General features: G+C 41.6%; 1 protein-coding gene across 1 annotated transcript in view; it reads left to right on the top strand.

The window, feature by feature from the left end:
* The window catches only part of LOC115125028 (collagen alpha-1(XI) chain-like), a 255,449-nt gene that overhangs the window by 134,898 nt on the left and 97,243 nt on the right, over window positions 1-23,308 (top strand). The window contains 16 exon segments of the mRNA XM_065006101.1: window positions 163-246; window positions 1,201-1,257; window positions 4,321-4,374; window positions 4,613-4,666; window positions 5,664-5,717; window positions 6,072-6,125; window positions 7,256-7,309; window positions 7,408-7,452; window positions 10,787-10,840; window positions 18,349-18,402; window positions 19,156-19,200; window positions 20,018-20,071; window positions 20,695-20,739; window positions 20,986-21,039; window positions 21,262-21,306; window positions 23,053-23,214. Of these exon segments, the coding sequence (XP_064862173.1) occupies window positions 163-246; window positions 1,201-1,257; window positions 4,321-4,374; window positions 4,613-4,666; window positions 5,664-5,717; window positions 6,072-6,125; window positions 7,256-7,309; window positions 7,408-7,452; window positions 10,787-10,840; window positions 18,349-18,402; window positions 19,156-19,200; window positions 20,018-20,071; window positions 20,695-20,739; window positions 20,986-21,039; window positions 21,262-21,306; window positions 23,053-23,214 (969 nt within the window).

Raw genomic sequence — 23,308 nt, forward strand, 5'->3', positions numbered from 1 at the left:
CAGAGATCCTATCCTGTTCTGAGATGTCGTAGTGTGTGACGGCTGCCCACAGAGATCCTATCATGTTCTGAGATGTCGTAGTGTGTGACTCAGTAGTTTGTGTCTTTGAGTGTTTGCTTTGCTTGTTCTCTAACGTTTCGTCTCTCGTGTTGTGATTGACAGTTCCGTGCTGGTGGAGATGCACATAAAGGACCAGTGGTCTCAGCTCAGGAGGCCCAAGCCCAGGCCATCCTGTCCCAAGCCAGGGTAAGACACAACTAAACAACACAACTATCTTATATGGTTATATTCAAGTTTTGATATTATAACGCTATATTAACTATACTGTATATAATGGCAGGTTAGGGCACAGCTATCTTCTATATTATATACTACCTGAAATATGACTATATTACATTAATACTGTATATAATGTTAGGGTACCACTCAGAACATAATGTAGTGCACTATTTAAGGAATAGGGTGCCATTTGAGAGACTGTGTTCAGACATCCACTGCAGTCCTGTGAATGATGCTTACAAGACCCTTATCGATTTTTTTTAACTTATTAATTTTTACTTATCTATTTTTACTTAACTATTTTTTTACTTATCCATTTTTATTACTTATCTATTTTTATTACTTATCTATTTTTATTACTTATCTATTTTTATTACTTATCTATTTTTATTTATCTATTTTTATTTATCCATTTTTACTTATCTTTTTACTTATCTATTTTTATTACTTATCTATTTTTATTACTTATCTATTTTTATTACTTATCTATTTTTATTACTTATCTATTTTTACTTAACTATTCTTTTACTTATCCATTTTTATTACTTATCTATTTTTATTACTTATCTATTTTTATTACTTATCTATTTTTATTACTTATCTATTTTTATTACTTATCTATTTTTATTTATCTATTTTTATTTATCCATTTTTACTTATCTATTTACTTATCTATTTTTTTACTTATCTATTTTTACCTCACACTTATTTATCTTCAAACTGCATTGTTGGTTAAGGGCTAAGGGCTTGTAAGTTAGCATTTCACTGTAAGGTTGTACCTGTTGTACTCGGCACCTTGGACAAATACACTTTGATTGGATTTGGAAGGTCCTGGATCAGGTGGATAGGGTTGAATAAGGACTGTGTAAAAAGGCTTGTTATCTCGCTGTAGTTTATGATGAGCTCTCTGTCCAATCACAGCTCTCCATGAGGGGTCCTCCTGGGCCAATGGGAATGTCAGGAAGATCTGGGCCTTTGGTGAGTCTCTCACACACACACACATGCCAACGGCATCGCACACACACACACACACACACACACACACACACACACACACACACACACACACACACAATGTGATGTTCAGCCAGTATGTTTCGCATGGAGAGTAAAACATTGCTGAAAACACATTATATCCATCCAGCTATTATTTACGCTAATTGCAACATATTGAGGGCTCCCAGGGGCTCCCAGAGGCTCCCGAGGGGCGCAGTGGTCTAAGGCACTGCATCTCAGTGCAAGCAGGCATCACTACAGTCCCTGGTTTGAATCCAGGCTGAATCACATCCGGCCGTGATTGGGAGTCCCATAGGGCGGCGCACAATTGGCCCAGCATCGTCCGGGTTTGGCCCGGGTACGCCGTCATTGTAAATAAGAATTTGTTCTTAACTGACTTGCCAAGTTAAATAAAGGTAAAAAATAAAATAAAATGTCAGGCTGAACAGAACAAGAGCTTTCCTGGCAACAGGTATACGGTGCATTCGGAAAGTATTCAGACCCCTTGACTTTTTCCATATTTTGTTGAAGCACCTTTTGCAGTGATTACAGCCTCGAGTTTTCTTGGGTATGACCCTACAAGCTTGGCACACCTGTATTTGGGGAGTTTCTCCCATTCTTCTCTGCAGATCCTCTCAAGCTCTGTCAGGTTGGATGGGGAGCGTCGCTGCACAGCTATTTTCAGGTCTCTCCAGAGATGTTAGATCGGGTTCAAGTCCGGGCTCTGGCTGGGCCACTCAAGGACATTCAGTGACTTGTCCCGAAGCCACTCCTGCATTGTCTTGTCTGTGTGCTTAGGGTCATTGTCCTGTTGGAAGGTGAACCGTCGCCCCAGTCTGAGGTCCTGAGCTCTCTGGAGCAGGTTTTCATCAAGGACCTCTCTGTACTTTGCTCCGTTCATCTTTCTCTCGATCAAGATTAGTCTCCTAGTCCCTGCAGCTGAAAAACATCCCCTCAGCATGATGCTGCCACCACCATGCTTCACCGTAGGGATGGTGCCAGGTTTCCCCCAGACATGATGCTGCCACCACCATGCTTCACCATAGGGATGGTGCCAGGTTTCCCCCAGACATGATGCTGCCACCACCATGCTTCACCGTAGGGATGGTGCCAGGTTTCCCCCAGACATGATGCTGCCACCACCATGCTTCACCGTAGGGATGGTGCCAGGTTTCCCCCAGACATGACGGTTGGCATTCAGGCCATAGATTTCAATCTTGGGTTCATCAGACTAGAGAATCTCACAGACTCTCTTATCCAGAGCCACTACAGTAGTGAATCATTTAATAGACTCTCTTATCCAGAGCCACTACAGTAGTGAGTAATTTAACAAACTCTCTTATCCAGAGCCACTACAGTAGTGAGTCATTTAACAGACTCTCTTATCCAGAGCCACTACAGTAGGGAGTCATTTAACAGACTCTCTTATCCAGAGCCACTACAGTAGTGAGTCATTTAACAGACTCTCTTATTCAGAGCCACTACAGTAGTGAGTCATTTAGCAGACTCTCTGATCCAGAGCCACTACAGTAGTGAGTCATTTAACAGACTCTCTTATCCAGAGCATCTTCTGGTGGGTACATTGTTTGTACTGGTCCTCTGTGGGAATCAAACCTACAACCTTGCCTTTGCAATCGCAATGTTACACCAACTGAGCCACATGGGACAAATGCGTAATGTTTAATACGCTTTGTCTGTAAACTAGTTGGTGTAGGTATTGTTAGGCTGTGTAGGTATTGTTAGGCTGTGTAGGTATTGTCATAGCTTGTTTGACTGTTAAAAACCATTGAACATGTTTTGGCCACTGCATCGCAGTGCTAGAGACGTCACTACAGGCTCGGGTTCGATCACAGGCTGTGTCACAACCGGCCGTGACCGGGAGGCCCATGAGGCGGCGCACAATTTGCTCAGTGTCGGGCACCTGCAAGCTGATTTCGGTCGCCAGCTGAACGGTGTTTCCTCTGACACATTGGTGCGGTTGGCTTCCGGGTTAAGCGAGCAGTGTGTCAAGAAGCAGTGTGGCTTGGCAGGGTTGTGTTTCGGAGGACGCATGACTCTCGACCTTCACCTCTCCCGAGTCCTTAGGGGAGTGGAACAGAACTGTAACTACCAAATGGGGAGAAAAAGGGGTAAAAAAGCATTTTAGTTTGGACTGTGCCTTTAAAGTATTGTCATGTGGACTGTGCCTTTAAAGTATTGTCATGTGGACTGGCCCTGGTTCCTCTCTAGGTTCCCTTAGAGCCTGGTTCCTGGTTCCTCTCTAGGTTCCCTTAGAGCCTGGTTCCTGGTTCCTCTCTAGGTTCCCTTAGAGCCTGGTTCCTGGTTCCTCTCTAGGTTCCCTCAGAGCCTGGTTTCTCTCTAGGTTCCCTTAGAGCCTGGTTCCTCTCTAGGTTCCCTTAGAGCCTGGTTCCTCTCTAGGTTCCCTTAGAGCCTGGTTCCTGGTTCCTCTCTAGGTTCCCTCAGAGCCTGGTTTCTCTCTAGGTTCCCTTAGAGCCTGGTTCCTCTCTAGGTTCCCTTAGAGCCTGGTTCCTCTCTAGGTTCCCTCAGAGCCTGGTTCCTCTCTAGGTTCCCTTAGAGCCTGGTTCCTCTCTAGGTTTCCTCAGAGCCTGGTTCCTCTCTAGGTTCCCTCAGAGCCTGGTTCCTCTCTAGGTTTCCTCAGAGCCTGGTTCGTCTCTAGGTTCCCTCAGAGCCTGGTTCGTCTCTAGGTTCCCTCAGAGCCTGGTTCCTCTCTAGGTTCCCTCAGAGCCTGGTGCCTGGATCCTCTCTCGGTTCCCTCAGAGCCTGGTTCCTGGTTCCTTTCTTGGTTTCCTCAGAGCCTGGTTCCTCTCTAGGTTTCCTCAGAGCCTTGTTCCTGGTTCTTCTCTTGGTTCCCTCAGAGCCTAGTTCCTCTGTTGGTTGCTTCCTGGGTTTTTCCATTGTGCTCCTTTATGGTTTTAGACTGGGTTTCTGTAAAGCTCTTGGTGATTTTAGGCTGGGTTTCTGTAAAGCTCTTTGTGACAACTGCTGATGATTGATTGATTGATTGATTGATTGATGTGTCCTCAGGGTGGACCTGGATCTAATGGACTGAAGGGAGACGGAGGAGACAACGGTCCTCAGGTGAGAATCATGTTAGCTCCCTCTACTAAGATATGTGACCCACTGGGTTTAACCCAGGTCGCTTGCGCGCAAGACTGTGTTGTAGAGTTCTCTGAATAAAGAGGTAAAATATCAATTATTTTTAACCAATGCATGAATATGTTCTACATTATGTAAAAGTGTATCTCTCTCTCTCTCTCTCTCTCTCTCTCTTTCTCTCTCTCTCTCTCTCTCTCTCTCTCTCTCTCTCTCTGTGTAGGGTCCCAGAGGTCTTCAGGGTCCAACTGGCTCACCTGGAAAAGCAGGAAAGAGGGTAAGATAAGAGTTAATGTGATTGGCTGTGTCAGTACAGTGTGTTAGTGTTTCGCCACGCGTCGTAGCGAGCAAACTCCTCACTGGCAGAGGGAGCTGAGGCCAGCCAATGGTTTGAAGCCAGCCTATAGTGAGCTGAAGAGAGTAGACTGCCAAAATATCCTCCAGATGAACTGTGTGTGTGTCTTTCTCTAAAGTCAGATGAACCCAATTACCTCTTTTGATACAACAACTGTTATTATTATTATTGTTGTTATTATTATTATTATTGTTATTATTATTATTGTTATTATTATTATTATTGTTATTATTGTTGTTATTATTGTTATTATTGTTGTTTTTATTGTTATCATTGTTATTATTATTATTATTGTTGTTATTATTATTGTTATTATTATTATTATTGTTATTATTATTATTATTGTTATTATTATTATTATTGTTATTATTATCATTGTTATTATTATTATTGTTATTATTGTTATTATTATTGTTATTATTATTATTGTTATTATTATTGTTATTATTATTATTATTATTATTATTGTTATTATTATTATTATTATTATTATTGTTATTATTATTATTATTATTATTATTATTATTATTATTATTATTATTATTATTATTATTATTATTATTGTTATTATTATTATTATTATTATTATTATTGTTGTTATTATTGTTATTATTATTGTTATTATTATTATTATTATTATTATTATTATTGTTATTATTATTATTATTATTATTGTTATTATTATTATTATTGTTATTATTATTGTTATTATTATTATTGTTATTATTATTGTTATTGTTGCTGTTCATATTATTATTATTATTGTTGTTATTATTATTGTTATTATTATTGTTGTTGTTTTTATTGTTATTATTACTATTGTTATTATTATTTCTACTATTACCATTATCATCAGTATTATTATTATGTATACTGTATGTGTGTATCGTTACACTGACGTCTGGTATGTTCCCCACAGGGTCGCAACGGAGCTGACGGTGCCAGGGGTATGCCAGGAGAGTCGGGGGGTAAGGTATGTACAACCACTGCTACAGGTATCCAATAAATATACATGTATATAGTCTCTAAACTTGATCTATTAAACAGAACATTATGTGGTATTATATTCAGTCTCTATACTTTAACCACTGTAACTTTGTCTAGTCACATTGTGGTAATGTGACATTATGTGGTACTATCTTCAGTCTCTATACTTTAACCACTGTAACTTTGTCTAGTCACATTGTGGTAATGTGACATTATGTGGTACTATCTTCAGTCTCTATACTTTAACCCCTGTAACTTTGTCTAGTCACATTGTGGTAATGTGATGTGTGATGTGATGTTGACCTCTCCGGTTGTTGTTCTCCGGCTGTGACCTGTACAGGGGGACCGAGGTTTCGACGGACTCCCAGGTCTCCCGGGAGAGAAAGGACACAGGGTAGGTGTAACACAGAGTGGTGGTTTGGGGAACGATGCCGAATGATGAGCCTCAAAACTGTGCTCGGCCGTTAATCTAAAAACCTACCAATCAGCATGCTGTCTGTAAATACGTCTGACAGTCCAAGTTGTGTCTGAAAATACCTTCAAATGACATCACTGTTACCAAGCTATCAATCTGTGAAGCTCAAGACTCATTCATTACTGGACTGCAGTGTCCAATCAGTGCAGGGACAGGATAGAGAGAGGGCTGATGTGTATTTAAGTGTGTGTGTATGTGTGTGTGTGTGTGTGTGTGTGTGTGTGTGTGTGTGTGTGTGTGTGTGTGTGTGTGTGTGTGTGTGTGTGTGTAAGTGTGTGTGTGTAAGTGTGTGTGTGTGTGTGTAGTGTGTGTGTGTGTGTGTGTGTCTACATCAGTGCCTTAGCCCACGTTCACCGCCCCAGTGTTGACAGACATTAGAAACTCGTAATAACATTCACCCAATTATAGTGGGAGAGGATCCACCAGACCGGGCTGAACTGTCCTTTGGTCAAGAGAAACGCCTTAGTGAAAATGGAGTTGTAGTTTGTGTAATTCTGGGCTCTGTCTAGTCTGGAAATAAATGTGCAGAGATCACAGAGCAAAGAGTATTTCCAGACACAGGACTGGTCTCTGTATTACAACATGACAGAGCAGACCGAGTAAAGACAGAGTAAAGACAGTAAAGACAGAGTAAAGACAGTCAAGACAGTCAAGACAGAGTAAAGACAGTCAAGACAGTAAAGACCGAGTAAAGACAGTCAAGACAGTAAAGACCGAGTAAAGACAGTCAAGACAGTAAAGACAGAGTAAAGACAGTCAAGACAGAGTAAAGACAGTCAAGACAGAGTAAAGACAGTCAAGACGGTCAAGACAGTCAAGACAGAGTAAAGACAGTCCAGACAGAGTAAAGACAGTCAAGACGGAGTAAAGACAGTCCAGACAGAGTAAAGACAGTCAAGACGGTCAAGACAGAGTAAAGACAGTAAAGACAGTAAAGACAGAATAAAGACAGAGAAAGACATATAAAGACAGATAAAGACAGTAAGGACAGATAAAGACAGAGTAAAGACAGATAAAGACAGTAAAGACATCTCTCTCTCTCTCTGCAGGGTGAGCTGGGGTCCACCGGCTCTCCAGGTGCTCCAGGAGAGGATGGCCAGAGAGTGAGTACCCCCAAACTACACATCCCATGATGCTGTCTGATAAACCTCTCCCTCTATTCCACAATAACCCACTCTTCTCTTCGCTCTCTTCTCGACAGGGCGAGGACGGTGAGATCGGACAGAGGGGTCTGGCTGGAGAGAGTGTAAGTATTTTCTAACGTGTAATACCATTGTCACAGATAACAGACTTGTGTATCAGAGTAGTATGCTTCAGACAGACTTGCAGAGGTGCAAGGAAAATAGTGGCCCAGAGGTTGAAGATGACATCACCTAAACTCCTCAGTCTCCTTCCCCCAACACACACTTCTTACCTGCCCACTTCCCCTCTATGCCCATTACATCAATTACTTAAACAGAAGACCCCACCCTTCTCTCTTTGCACTTTCCTCCTAACCTTCTTTTCCCCAATCGCCTTCTCCTTCCCTCCTCATCTCTCCCCTCCTTCCTCTCCCTACCTCTCCCCACTTCTCCTTCCCTCCTCATCTCTCCCATCCTTCCTCTTCCTACCTCTCCCCACTTCTCCTTCCCTCCTCATCTCTCCCATCCTTCCTCTCCCTACCTCTCCCCACTTCTCCTCTCCCAACCCCTTCATCCCCTCCCTTTCTTCCCTCCTTATCAATTCAATTTAATTTCAATATCAATTTAAGGGGCTTTATGGGGATGGGAAACATATTTTCACATTGACAAAGCTATCTCTTACCACTTTTCCTCTTCTCTCCTTTCCCTCCCCTCCTTCCCTCCTCTCCCTCCCCAATTCCCTCCTCTCCCTACCTTTCCCTACTTCCCTCCTCTCCCTACCTCTCCCATGTGTGAGACAGACAGAGTTGGAGTATCTAATAGCTCCTCACAGGAAATATATAGGAATGAAAATAGAAAACCGGAGATATATAGCTTGAGAAGCTTTTCTCACTTTACCCATGAGAGATAACTTCATTCTCCTCCTGGCTGGCCTCATATGAACCATAGAAAGATATCCTCAATGTTTGGTCTGTATGGCCCAATTTTCTCTGTCCTATTTATTGTGCAAATGTCCAAAAGACAAAAGACTGCAGTAAATACACATCAGTGAGCAGTTAAGTACTTGTAGTTACCATAATGGCCACATGAGGTCAGTGTTGCTATTTCTCAGCTAGGCTTCAGTGGACACTGTACATTCTGCCAACACCACTGCTGATTCTGCAACTACGGGCTTTGTTGTGTTCCCCGGGGGGTTGATTTATGAGAAAACATTTCATGTTTTATTATTCATTTGTTTACTTAAAAAAAATAAAAAAGAGGGCACCAATTCATCCAACTTTAGAGAGCCTTGACGATCGTTCCACACGTGAGGTGCAAAAAAATAAAAGCAGATTAACCTCAGTGGCGACTGAAGAGGTTTCCAGAGTTAACCATCCCTGAGACTGGTGTCTCTGTAACTTAACAATGAGGTGGCCCAGCTGGTATTTAAGAGCTGATGGCTCAGCTGGTATTTAAGAGCTGCTGGCTCAGCTGGTATTTAAGAGCTGATGGCTCAGCTGGTATTTAAGAGCTGCTGGCCCAGCTGGTATTTAAGAGCTGCTGGTCCCAGCTGGTATTTAAGAGCTGCTGGTCCCAGCTGGTATTTAAGAGCTGCTGGTCCCAGCTGGTATTTAAGAGCTGCTGGTCCCAGCTGGTATTTAAGAGCTGCTGGTCCCAGCTGGTATTTAAGAGCTGCTGGTCCCAGCTGGTATTTAAGAGCTGATGGCTCAGCTGGTATTTAAGAGCTGCTGGTCCCAGCTGGTATTTAAGAGCTGATGGCCCAGCTGGTATTTAAGAGCTGCTGGCTCAGCTGGTATTTAAGAGCTGCTGGTCCCAGCTGGTATTTAAGAGTTGCTGGTCCCAGCTGGTATATAAGAGTTGATAGGTCAGCTGGTATTTAAGAGCTGCTGGTCCCAGCTGGTATTTAAGAGTTGCTGGTCCCAGCTGGTATTTAAGAGCTGCTGGTCCCAGCTGGTATATAAGAGCTGCTGGCTCTGCTGGTATTTAAGAGCTGCTGGCTCAGCTGGTATTTAAGAGCTGCTGGTCCCAGCTGGTATTTAAGAGTTGCTGGTCCCAGCTGGTATTTAAGAGCTGCTGGTCCCAGCTGGTATATAAGAGCTGCTGGCTCTGCTGGTATTTAAGAGCTGCTGGTCCCAGCTGGTATTTAAGAGCTGCTGGTCCCAGCTGGTATTTAAGAGCTGCTGGCTCAGCTGGTATTTAAGAGCTGCTGGTCCCAGCTGGTATTTAAGAGCTGCTGGCTCAGCTGGTATTTAATAACATAACATTGATCAGAAATACAGTGTAGACATTGTTAATGTTGTAAATGACTATTGTAGCTGGAAACGGCAGATTTTTTTATGGAATATCTACATAGGCGTCAAGATGCCCATTATCAGCAACCATCACTCCTGTGTTCTAATGACACGTTGTGTTAGCTAATCCAAGTTGATCAATTTAAAAGGCTAATTGATCATTAGAAAACCCTTTTGTAATTATGTTAGCACAGCTAAAAACTGTTGTCCCGATTAAAGAAGCAATAAAACTGTCCTTCTTTGGACTAGTTGAGTATCTGGAGCATCAGCATTTGTGGGTTTGAATACAGGCTCAAAATGGCCAGAAACAAATACCTTTCTTCTGAAACTCATCAGTCTAATGAAGGTTATTCCATCTCGTACAACGCTGTGTGCTACTCCCTTCACAGAACAGCGCAAACTGGCTCTAACCAGAATAGAAAGAGGAGTGGGAGGCCCCGGTGCACAACTGAGCGAATTAATTTATTTGCAAAATATGGTGAAAAATAAGTATTTGGTCACCTACAAACAAGCAAGACCTGAAACTTCTTCTTTAAGAGGCTCATCTGTCCTCCACTTGTTACCTGTATTAATGGCACCTGTTTGAACTTGTTATCAGTATAAAAGACACATGTCCACAACCTCAAACAGTCACACTCCAAACTCCACTATGGCCAAGACCAAAGAGCTGTCAAAGGACACCAGAAACAAAATTGTAGACCTGCACCAGGCTGGGAAGACTGAATCTGCAATAGGTAAGCAGCTTGGTTTGAAGAAATCAACTGTGGGAGCAATTATTAGGAAATGGAAGACATACAAGACCACAGATAATCTCCCTCGATCTGGGGCTCCACGCAGGCCTGTCTCATCTTTTTAAGTGGGAGAACTTGCACAATTGGTGGCTGACTAAATACTTTTTTGCCCCACTGTAGATGGATCAAAATAAATAGGAAAACGTCTGGAGAAAGTGTTTGGGGGGAAAAGTGTATTGTTGAATATGAAATGGTTTACAGCCATTACCAGTTAATGGTTCCTGACAAAATGAAAAAAAAGTATTTAATATTTATTTTTGTCAACAATGCCAAAGTCCCCGTAGTTGCAAAATCACCCTCGAACAGCACTTGCTGTTTAGAATTGTAATGTTTATATGTGTTTCTGTTTCTGACCTGTACATGTTTCTGTTTTACAGGGTCCTAGAGGGTTGCTTGGTCCCAGAGGATCCCCTGGGACTGGTGGACAGCGTGTATGTATACAGTACCTCTACAATACTGCAATACTACTGCAATGCTACTGCAATACTAGTGCAATTCTACTGCAATGCTACTGCAATACTACTGCAATACTACTGCAATACTAGTGCAATACTACTGCAATGCTACTGCAATACTACTGCAATACTACTGCAATACTACTGCAATACTAGTGCAATACTAATGCTACTGCAATACTACTGCAATACTAGTGCAATACTACTGCAATGCTACTGCAATACTACTGCAATGCTACTGCAATAATACTGCAATACTAGTGCAATACTACTGCAATGCTACTGCAATACTAGTGCAATACTACTGCAATGCTACTGCAATACTAGTGCAATACTAGTGCAATGTTACTGCAATACTAGTGCAATACTAGTGCAATACTACTGCAATGCTACTGCAATACTAGTGCAATACTACTGCAATACTACTGCAATGCTACTGCAATACTAGTGCAATACTAGTGCAATGTTACTGCAATACTAGTGCAATACTAGTGCAATACTACTGCAATGCTACTGCAATACTAGTGCAATACTACTGCAATACTACTGAAATGCTACTGCAATACTAGTGCAATACTAGTGCAATGTTACTGCAATACTAGTGCAATACTAGTGCAATACTACTGCAATGCTACTGCAATACTACTGCAATACTACTGCAATACTAGTGCAATACTAGTGCAATACTACTGCAATGCTACTGCAATACTACTGCAATGCTACTGCAATACTACTGCAATACTAGTGCAATACTACTGCAATGCTACTGCAATTTTACTGCAATGCTACTGTAATTCTACTGCAATGCTACTGCAATACTACTGCAATACTAGTGCAATACTACTGCAATGCTACTGCAATACTAGTGCAATACTACTGCAATTTTACTGCAATGTTACTGCAATGCTACTGTAATTCTACTGCAATGCTACTGCAATACTACTGCAATACTACTGCAATGCTACTGCAATACTAGTGCAATACTACTGCAATTTTACTGCAATGTTACTGCAATGCTACTGTAATTCTATTGCAATGCTTCTGCAATACTAATGCAATACTACTGCAATGTTACTGCAATGCTACTGCAATGCTTCTGCAATACTACTGCAATACTACTGCAATGCTGCTAAAGCTGTGCCTCTACAATACTGCAATACTACTGCAATGCTACTGCAATACTACTGCAATACTAGTGCAATACTACTACAATGCTACTGCAATGTTTCTGCAATACTACTGCAATGTTACTGCAATGCTACTGCAATGCTTCTGAAATACTACTGCAATACTAGTGCAATACTACTGCAATGCTACTGCAATACTACTGCAATACTACTGCAATGCTTCTGCAATACTACTGCAATGCTACTGCAATAACTAGACAGATGGTCAATACTCACTACACAATACTACATTATACAATGCCCTAACTAGACAATGGTCTTCTCACACACAGCCCTAACTAGACTGCAATACTCACTACAATAACTAGACAGACGGTTATACATCACAATGTTACTCATTAATATCACTACACACAGCCCTAACTAGACTATGGTGCAATACATCACTACACACAGCCCTAACTAGACAATGCTTATACATCACTACGACTGCAATACATACTGCAACAGCCCTTAGACAGATGGTCATTATACATTAACTAGACAGATGGTCATTATACATCACTACACACAGCCCTAACTAGACAGATGGTCATTATACATCACTACACACAGCCCTAACTAGACAGATGTTCATTATACATCACTACACACTACATTATACATCACTACACACAGCCCTAACTAGGCAGATGGTCATTATACATCACTACACACAGCCCTAACTAGGCAGATGGTCATTATACATCACTACACACAGCCCTAACTAGACAGATGGTCAATACATACACTACATTATACAATAACTAGACAGATGGTCATTATACATCACTACACACTACATTATACATCACTACATACTACAGATGCATTATACATCACTACTGCAGACACTGAATGCTACTGCAATCTACAAATCACTGCAATGCAAAGCTGTTAAAACTAAACGCAATTATACATACTGCCCTAATGGTCATTATACACTACACAGCCCTAACTAGACAGATGGTCATTATACATCACTACACATGACAGATGGTCATTATACATCACTACACACTAACTAGACAGATGGTCATTATACAACTGCTAACTAGACAGATGGTCATTATACATCACTACACACAGCCCTAACTAGACAGATGGTCATTATACATCACTACACACTACATTATACATCACTACACAGAGCCCTAACTAGACAGATGGTCATTATACATCACTACACACAGCCCTAACTAGACAGAACTAAACGGGTCATTATCATCACACAATTATACATCACTACACAGAGTAACTACAGATGGTCATTATACATCACTACACACAGCCCTAACTAGGCAGATGGTCATTATACATCATTATACATCTACACAGAGCCCTAACTAGACAGATGGTCCCTAACTAGGCAGATGGTCATTATACATCACTACACACAGCCCTAACTAGACAGATGGTCATTATACATCATTATACATGACACACAGCCCTAACTAGACAGATGGTCATTATACATCACTACACACAGCCCTAACTAGACAGATGGTCATTATACATCACTACACACAGCCCTAACTAGGCAGATGGTCATTATACATCACTACACACAGCCCTAACTAGACAGATGGTCATTATACATCACTACACACAGCCCTAACTAGACAGATGGTCATTATACATCACTACACACAGCCCTAACTAGAAAGACGGTCATTTTCACAATTTCACAGTATTGTTACAACCTCATAGTGTGTAATTATATATAAAACACAGGACAATCATGTTGTTGTTTTTTTACTACACTGGGCCTTTAACAAACAACAGTACAACACGCCCCACCAACATCCTCAACCATCTCACAGGCCTCTTTCCCTCTGTGTAGACCTGTGTCTTGTTGAACGGGGCAGCATAGTCTCAACGAGGATATGACTATAACACACAGTTCCCGGCAGCTCTGTTATTGTTAAATCATTTCCTGTCTGTCTGAAGCTCTATGTTCAATGTTGTTGTTGTTTTTCTCACAATCCAAACAGTCGAAGCGGAAAATGTCTTCGATCCACTTAATCAAAGCTGGTATCAGGAAGTTGCCCAGGGGGAGGGCATAGCAACAGTTTGTTCGTGTATAGTCTAGGCTACTTAGACTCTAGTCTAGGCTACTTAGACTCTAGTCTAGGCTACTTAGACTCTAGTCTAAGCTACTTAGACTCTAGTCTAGGCTACTTAGACTCTAGTGTAGGCTACTTAGACTCTAGTCTAGGCTACTTAGACTCTAGTCTAGGCTACTTAGACACTAGTGTAGGCTACTTAGACTCTAGTCTAGGCTACTTAGACTCTAGTGTAGGCTACTTAGACTCTAGTGTAGGCTACTTAGACTCTAGTCTAGGCTACTTAGACTCTAGTCTAGGCTACTTAGACTCTAGTGTAGGCTACTTAGACTCTAGTGTAGGCTACTTAGACTCTAGTCTAGGCTACTTAGACTCTAGTCTAGGCTACTTAGACTCTAGTCTAGGCTACTTAGACTCTAGTCTAAGCTACTTAGACTCTAGTCTAGGCTACTTAGACTCTAGTCTAGGCTACTTAGACTCTAGTCTAAGCTACTTAGACTCTAGTCTAGGCTACTTAGACTCTAGTGTAGGCTACTTAGACTCTAGTCTAGGCTACTTAGACTCTAGTCTAGGCTACTTAGACACTAGTGTAGGCTACTTAGACTCTAGTCTAGGCTACTTAGACTCTAGTGTAGGCTACTTAGACTCTAGTGTAGGCTACTTAGACTCTAGTCTAGGCTACTTAGACTCTAGTCTAGGCTACTTAGACTCTAGTGTAGGCTACTTAGACTCTAGTGTAGGCTACTTAGACTCTAGTCTAGGCTACTTAGACTCTAGTCTAGGCTACTTAGACTCTAGTCTAAGCTACTTAGACTCTAGTCTAGGCTACTTAGACTCTAGTGTAGGCTACTTAGACTCTAGTCTAGGCTACTTAGACTCTAGTCTAGGCTACTTAGACACTAGTGTAGGCTACTTAGACTCTAGTCTAGGCTACTTAGACTCTAGTGTAGGCTACTTAGACTCTAGTGTAGGCTACTTAGACTCTAGTCTAGGCTACTTAGACTCTAGTCTAGGCTACTTAGACTCTAGTGTAGGCTACTTAGACTCTAGTGTAGGCTACTTAGACTCTAGTCTAGGCTACTTAGACTCTAGTCTAGGCTACTTAGACTCTAGTGTAGGCTACTTAGACTCTAGTGTAGGCTACTTAGACTCTAGTCTAGGCTACTTAGACTCTAGTGTAGGCTACTTAGACTCTAGTCTAGGCTACTTAGACTCTAGTGTAGGCTACTTAGACTCTAGTGTAGGCTACTTAGACTCTAGTCTAGGCTACTTAGATAAGTAGTCTAGGCTACTTAGACTCTAGTGTAGGCTACTTAGACTCTAGTGTAGGCTACTTAGACTCTAGTCTAGGCTACTTAGACTCTAGTCTAGGCTACTTAGACTCTAGTGTAGGCTACTTAGACTCTAGTGTAGGCTACTTAGACTCTAGTGTAGGCTACTTAGACTCTAGTCTAGGCTACTTAGACTCTAGTGTAGGCTACTTAGACTCTAGTCTAGGCTACTTAGACTCTAGTGTAGGCTACTTAGACTCTAGTCTAGGCTACTTAGACTCTAGTGTAGGCTACTTAGACTCTAGTCTAGGCTACTTAGACTCTAGTGTAGGCTACTTAAACTGTAGTCTAGGCTACTTAGACTCCAGTGTAGGCTACTTAGACTCTAGTGTAGGCTACTTAGACTCTAGTGTAGGCTACTTAGACTCTAGTGTAGGCTACTTAAACTGTAGTGTAGGCTACTTAGACTCTAGTGTAGGCTACTTAGACTCTAGTCTAGGCTACTTAAACTCTAGTGTAGGCTACTTAGACTCTAGTGTAGGCTACTTAAACTGTAGTCTAGGCTACTTAGACTCTAGTGTAGGCTACTTAGACTCTAGTGTAGGCTACTTAGACTCTAGTGTAGGCTACTTAGACTCTAGTGTAGGCTACTTAAACTGTAGTCTAGGCTACTTAGACTCTAGTGTACGCTACTTAGACTCTAGTCTAGGCTATTTAGACTCTAGTGTAGGCTACTTGGACTCTAGTCTAGGCTACTTAGACTCTAGTGTAGGCTACTTAGACTCTAGTGTAGGCTACTTGGACTCTAGTCTAGGCTACTTAGACTCTAGTATAGGCTACTTGGACTCTAGTCTAGGCTACTTAGACTCTAGTGTAGGCTACTTAGACTCTAGTCTAAGCTATTTAGACTCTAGTGTAGGCTACTTGGACTCTAGTCTAAGCTACTTAGACTCTAGTGTAGGCTACTTAGACTCTAGTGTAGGCTACTTAGACTCTAGTGTAGGCTACTTAAAATATAGTGTAGGCTACTTAAAGTGTAGGCCAAGTTTACTGTACAACATCTGTTCTACAGTAGTTTCTGAAATATAATAGTCTCTGATCTACAGTAGTCTCTGATCTACAATCTGTTCTACAATCTGATCTACAGTAGTCTCTGAACTACAGTATTCTGATCTACAGTAGTCTCTGATCTACAGTATTCTGATCTACAGTAGTCTCTGATCTACAGTAGTCTCTGAACTACAGTATTCTGATCTACAGTAGTCTCTGATCTACAGTAGTCTCTGATCTACAGTAGTCTCTGAACTACAGTATTCTGATCTACAGTAGTCTCTGATCTACAGTAGTCTCTGATCTACAGTATTCTGATCTACAGTAGTCTCTGATCTACAGTAGTCTCTGATCTACAGTATTCTGATCTACAGTAGTCTCTGATCTACAGTATTCTGATCTACTGTAGTCTCTGATCTACAGTAGTCTCTGATCTACAGTATTCTGATCTACAGTAGTCTCTGAACTACAGTATTCTGATCTACAGTAGTCTCTGATCTACAGTAGTCTCTGAACTACAGTATTCTGATCTACAGTAGTCTCTGATCTACAGTAGTCTCTGAACTACAGTATTCTGATCTACAGTAGTCTCTGAACTACAGTATTCTGATCTACTGTAGTCTCTGATCTACAGTAGTCTCTGATCTACAGTATTCTGATCTACAGTAGTCTCTGATCTACAGTAGTCTCTGATCTACAGTATTCTGATCTACAGTAGTCTCTGAACTACAGTATTCTGATATACAGTAGTCTCTGATCTACAGTAGTCTCTGATATACAGTATTCTGATCTACAGTAGTCTCTGATCTACAGTAGTCTCTGAACTACAGTATTCTGATCTACAGTAGTCTCTGATCTACAGTAGTCTCTGAACTACAGTATTCTGATCTACAGTAGTCTCTGAACTACAGTATTCTGATCTACTGTAGTCTCTGATCTACAGTAGTCTCTGATCTACAGTAGTTTTTGAACTACAGTATTCTGATCTACAGTAGTTTTTTAAATATAGTAGTCTCTGATCTACAGTAGTCTCTGATCTACAATCTGGTCTACAGTAGTCTCTGATCTACAGTAGTCTCTGATCTACAATCTGGTCTACAGTAGTCTCTGATCTACAGTAGTCTCTGATCTACAATCTGGTCTACAGTAGTCTCTGATCTACAGTAGTCTCTGATCTACAGTAGTTTCTGAAATACAGTAGTCTCTGATCTACAGTAGTCTCTGATCTACAGTAGTTTCTGAAATACAGTAGTCTCTGATCTACAGTAGTCTCTGATCTACAGTAGTTTCTGAACTACAGTATTCTGATCTACAGTAGTCTCTGAACTACAGTATTCTGATCTACTGTAGTCTCTGATCTACAGTAGTCTCTGATCTACAGTATTCTGATCTGCAGTAGTCTCTGATCTACAGTAGTCTCTGATCTACAGTATTCTGATCTACAGTAGTCTCTGAACTACAGTATTCTGATCTACAGTAGTCTCTGATCTACAGTAGTCTCTGATATACAGTATTCTGATCTACAGTAGTCTCTGATCTACAGTAGTCTCTGAACTACAGTATTCTGATCTACAGTAGTCTCTGATCTACAGTAGTCTCTGAACTACAGTATTCTGATCTACAGTAGTCTCTGAACTACAGTATTCTGATCTACTGTAGTCTCTGATCTACAGTAGTCTCTGATCTACAGTAGTTTTTGAACTACAGTATTCTGATCTACAGTAGTCTCTGATCTACAGTAGTCTCTGATCTACAGTATTCTGATCTACAGTAGTCTCTGAACTACAGTAGTCTCTGATCTACAGTAGTCTCTGATCTACGGTAGTCTCTGATCTACAGTATTCTGATCTACGGTAGTCTCTCTCCGTTCTACTCAGGTTGACTGTTGACTACAGACAATCTGATCTAGTCTCTCTCTCTGTACCATTCAGGGCATACAAGGAGAGTCAGGGCCTGCCGGTCAACAGGGCATCCCTGGACCACAAGTAAGTAACAACAGCAGACCGTCAGTGGTGCATCTCTCTCTCTCCCTCTCTCTCTCTCTCTCTCTGTCTCTCTCTCTCTCTCTCTCTCTCTCTCTCTCTCTCTCTCTCTCTCTCTCTCTGCCTCTCTCTCTCTCTGCCTCTCTCTCTCTCTCTCTCTCTCTCTCTCTGCCTCTCTCTCTCTCTATGTCTCTGTCTTTGTCTCTCTCTCTTTCTATAGACTGTTATAGGAAGAGCTGCTCTTTTCATTACCTTCAAAATGACACAAATCTTGTTTGGATTTACCGAGTTATATCAATTCCACTGTCCAGTTGACAGCTACACAGAGGATCATTGATTCTGGAATTATGTCTAACACAAAACAGAACGCTCCGATATTACGGTGTTGAAATCATTGAGACATTATTGGAGTCCGCTTGTGTTCAGAGATTATAGCACACCTGTGGATGCTCAGAGCGAGGACAGCACAGGGCCACCCGGAACGGCCATCCAGATAGAACAACGGTTTATTTCTGAACGAGGAACTGTTTTTCATTTCAATTCTGCATCTTCCCACGTCAAGGACAGGTCACCTTCATCTAGTATATGACTGTAAATGATAGTGAATGAGAGGACAGAGATACGTACCAAATGGTAACCTAATGCCTTTTATAGTGCACTACTTATAGGGCTCTGGTCAAAATGTAAATAGTGTGCAATTTGTGCCGTACACCTGGACTGCTGTTTAACATTGCTGGTCTATATTATTTCTTCTAGGGTCTTGTTGGTCCTCAAGGTCCTATCGGACCGCCTGGTGAAAAGGTAAGTGTGTGTGTGGGTGTGTGTGTGTGTGTGTGTGTGTCTGAGAGAGACCCTTCTCTGTTGTTTTTAGATGGATTTGTCAGTCTGACCATATAAGTGATTCAACAGACTCATTGGTTTTAAAACCATAGCCCCCCCCCCCCCCCCCCCTCTCTCTCTCTCTCTCTACCTCTCTCTCTACCTCTCTCTCTAGCTCTCTCTCTCTACCTCTCTCTCTCTCTCTCTCTCTCTCTATCTCTCTCGGTCAATTCAAGTGGCTTTATTGGCATGGGAAACATATGTTAACACTACCAAAGCAAGTGATGTCGATAATAAACAAAAGTGAAATAAACAATACAAATGTACAGTAAACATTACAGTTACAAAAGAATAAAGACATTTCAAATATTATGTAAATATACATTGTTGTAACAAAGTACAAAGGGGGAAATAACTAAACATGGTTCACTGGTTGACCATGTTGTGGGCAGTGAGCACATAGCCTGTCTTCTCTTGAGAGCCATGTCTGCCTACGGCGGACTTTCTCAATAGCAAGGCTATGCTCACTGAGTCTGTACATAGTCAAAGCTTTTCTTAAGTTTGGGTCAGTCACAGTGGTCAGGTATTCTGCCGCTGTGTACTCTCTGTTTAGGGCCAAATAGCATTTTAGTTTGCTCTGTTTTTTCTGTTAATTCTTTCCAATGTGTCAAATAATTATCTTTTTGTTTTCTCATGATTTGGTTGAGTCTAATTGTGTGTGTGGTTGGGTCCCACTCTCTCTCTCTCTCTCTCTCTCTCTCTCTATCTTCTCTCTCTGTATATATCTCTCTCCATCTAGGGACCATCAGGTCGTCAGGGATTGGCAGGTCTTGGTGGTGCCGATGGTCCTCCCGTGAGTCTTATTACCAGGTGTATCACATTAGTGGAAACTGTTCTCAGAGCAGGCCTGACGGTTTTGACTAGCAGAAGTGATGTTTCGTAGCAGGCTAGGAGAACATATGCAGAAGGCTAGGAGAATTAGGTTAAGGTTAGGAAAAGGGTTAGGGCTAGGAGAATTAGGTTAAGGTTAGGAAAAGGGTTAGGGTTAGGAGAAATAGGTTAAGGTTAGGAAAAGGGTTAGGGCTAGGAGAATTAGGTTAAGGTTAGGAAAAGGGTTAGGGTTAGGAGAAATAGGTTAAGGTTAGGAAAAGGGTTAGGGTTAGGAGAAATAGGTTAAGGTTAGGAAAAGGGTTAGGGTTAGGAGAAATAGGTTAAGGTTGGGAAAAGGGTTAGGGTTAGGAGAAATAGGTTAAGGTTAGGAAAAGGGTTAGGGTTAGCTAAAATTGTCCCTGACGCGAGTCTAAAATACAGTGTATGTATATATATATGTGTATATGTATTACCAGTATAGTAGATATCATATAGTAAATAATGCCATATCATATAGTTGAAGTAGTAGTTTTACTATAGTTTTAGTCTAGTAGTATGTTAATAATGCCATATCATATAGTTATCTGACCCCAATGTTTCTTCCAGGGTCACCCAGGGAAGGAGGGTCCTCCAGGACTTAAAGGAGGCGTCGTAAGTCTGATTTCATTTAGTAGATTCATACCTTACCATTCATACCTTACCATTCATACCTTACCATTCATACCTTACCATTCATACCTTACTATTCATACCTTACCATTCATACCCTACCATTCATACCTTACCATTCACACCTCACCATTCATACCTTACCATTCATACCTTACCATTCATACCTTACCTGATCTCGATCACCAACTAACCACACTGTTTTTGTCTCATTTTTTTTTCTCGTAGGGTCACCCTGGTCCTCAGGGTTCTATTGGCTACCCTGGCTCACGAGGTGTCAAGGTAACGACCTTCAAGGGTCACACCCTTTGACCTTACCTGTTAAATTTGATATTTACATGATTTCTGAATTGACTGATTAGGTTAATGAATGAATGTATTGATTGATTGAATGAATTCACAAGTAGTACACAAACACCCACCACAACAATGCAACATCAGTAGTCAACTCTGCATTGGTAAATGATAATATTCTTGGTATTCGTCTTCTGCTTCCTCCGACAGGGTGCCGAGGGTGTCAGAGGTCTGAAAGGCGGCGGCGGAGAAAAGGTAAACAACGACAACAATATGTCCGCCTCCTATTTTGTGTTAGAGGTAGAAAGTGGTTCTCAACCGCAGATCTAGGATCAGATTGCCCCAACATCATAATCTTAAGCTTAACCAGTGCTGGCTTCCTTCTGAAGCTAAGCAGGGTCGGTCCAGGTCGGTCTCTGGATGGGAGACCAGATGCTGCTGGAAGTGGTGTTGGAGGGCCAGTAGGAGGCACTCTGTCCCCTGGACTAAAAAAAATATCCCAATGCCCCAGGGCAGTGACACTGTGTAGGGTGCAGTCTTTCAAATGGGATGTTTAACGGGTGTCCTGACTCTCTGAGGTCATTAAAGATCCCATGGCACTTATCGTAAGAGTAGAGGTGTTAACCCTGGTGTCCTGGCTAAATTCCCAATCTGGCCCTCAAACCGTTATCGCCAGTTTACAATTGGCTCATTCATCCCCCCTCCTCTCCCCTGCAACTATGCCCCAGGTCGTTGCTGTAAATGAGAATATGTTTTCAGGCAACTTACCTGGTAAAATAAAACAATTAAGTAGTAATGGGGTGTGTAAAACATGAAAGGTATATTGCAAGATTCTGGCATTGAAGTCTTTGTGCTACATACCTAGAGTCAGATGAACTTGTAGATGCTGATGCAGCTCATTGATCGATTGAAGGGCTGATGAACCCAGCTCATTGATCGATTGAAGGGCTGATGAACCCAGCTCATTGATCGATTGAAGGGCTGATGAACCCAGCTCATTGATCGATTGAAGGGCTGATGAACCCAGCTCATTGGTCGATTGAAGGGCTGATGAACCCAGCTCATTGGTCGATTGAAGGGCTGATGAACCCAGCTCATTGGTCGATTGAAGGGCTGATGAACGCAGCTCATTGGTCGATTGAAGGGCTGATGAACCCAGCTCATTGGTCGATTGAAGGGCTGATGAACCCAGCTCATTGGTCGATTGAAGGGCTGATGAACCCAGCTCATTGGTCGATTTTCCTGTTGAGTCAGGAAAAAAGGGCCGATGAACCCAGCTATATTCAGACGCGGGAGCAGAACGATAAGATTTCCTTTTAAAAAACGAATAACGACCTTTCTATTTTGGGTCTGCTGTTTTCAACGTAATGCCAAAAAAAGGCTTATAACAAAGTTAGAAGTGAACAAATGCTTACGTACATAGAAGGATATCTCCACTGCTTAGTTGCAGTAAGTGACGACTACAGTAGACCCTAGGTAAGATGGGAAGTGTGAAATGATAAGAGCAGGGTTTTCCCGAACTCACCTCTTGAGACCCCTAACACATAGTCAACTAATCATCAAGCTTTGAATCAGCTGTGTAGTGTTAGGACAAAAAAAAAAAAACGTGCACCCCTTGGGGTCCTGAAGACCAAGTCTGGGAAATCCTGTCACAAGAGCCTCCATGTCAACACTGGCAAACTGCATTCTGAGGTCTGACCACCAGATGGCAGTATATCTCTATATTCAGTGACTGCAATTTCATCATATTACCACTAGATGTCCACATCTATCATTCAAGTTTACTTTGGAAGCAATTTATGCCTTGCTGCTCATGTGAAATCAACACAGAAAAGATGTACAGTATATTTAATACAGGTATTTATGTATGATGTGATACTTTATTTTAAATAGTGTTTTTTTTTTTTACAATTTAAAGTGACTCACAGGACCCTTTGAACTTATCTTGCCCGTTTAAAAATATATATATATATATATTGAAGATTTTCTTCTGTGTTTCAGGGAGAGGACGGTTTTCCAGGTTTCAAAGGTGACATGGGCATCAAGGGAGACAAGGGAGAGCTCGGTGTCCTAGGAGCCAGAGGTGAAGACGGACCTGAGGGACCCAAAGGTCGATCCGGCCCCAACGGAGAGGCAGGCCCCATCGGGTCGGCTGGAGAGAAGGTACTGATACCTCTATGTCACTATCGTCACTATCTTGGTGAGTTTTTACAAGCCAGTCTGCTATTGTAACCCTATTTGTTGTTGTTGTTGTTGT

This window comes from Oncorhynchus nerka, linkage group LG20 (assembly GCF_034236695.1).
Source record: "Oncorhynchus nerka isolate Pitt River linkage group LG20, Oner_Uvic_2.0, whole genome shotgun sequence".
In the NCBI taxonomy this organism is placed as follows: domain Eukaryota; kingdom Metazoa; phylum Chordata; class Actinopteri; order Salmoniformes; family Salmonidae; genus Oncorhynchus; species Oncorhynchus nerka.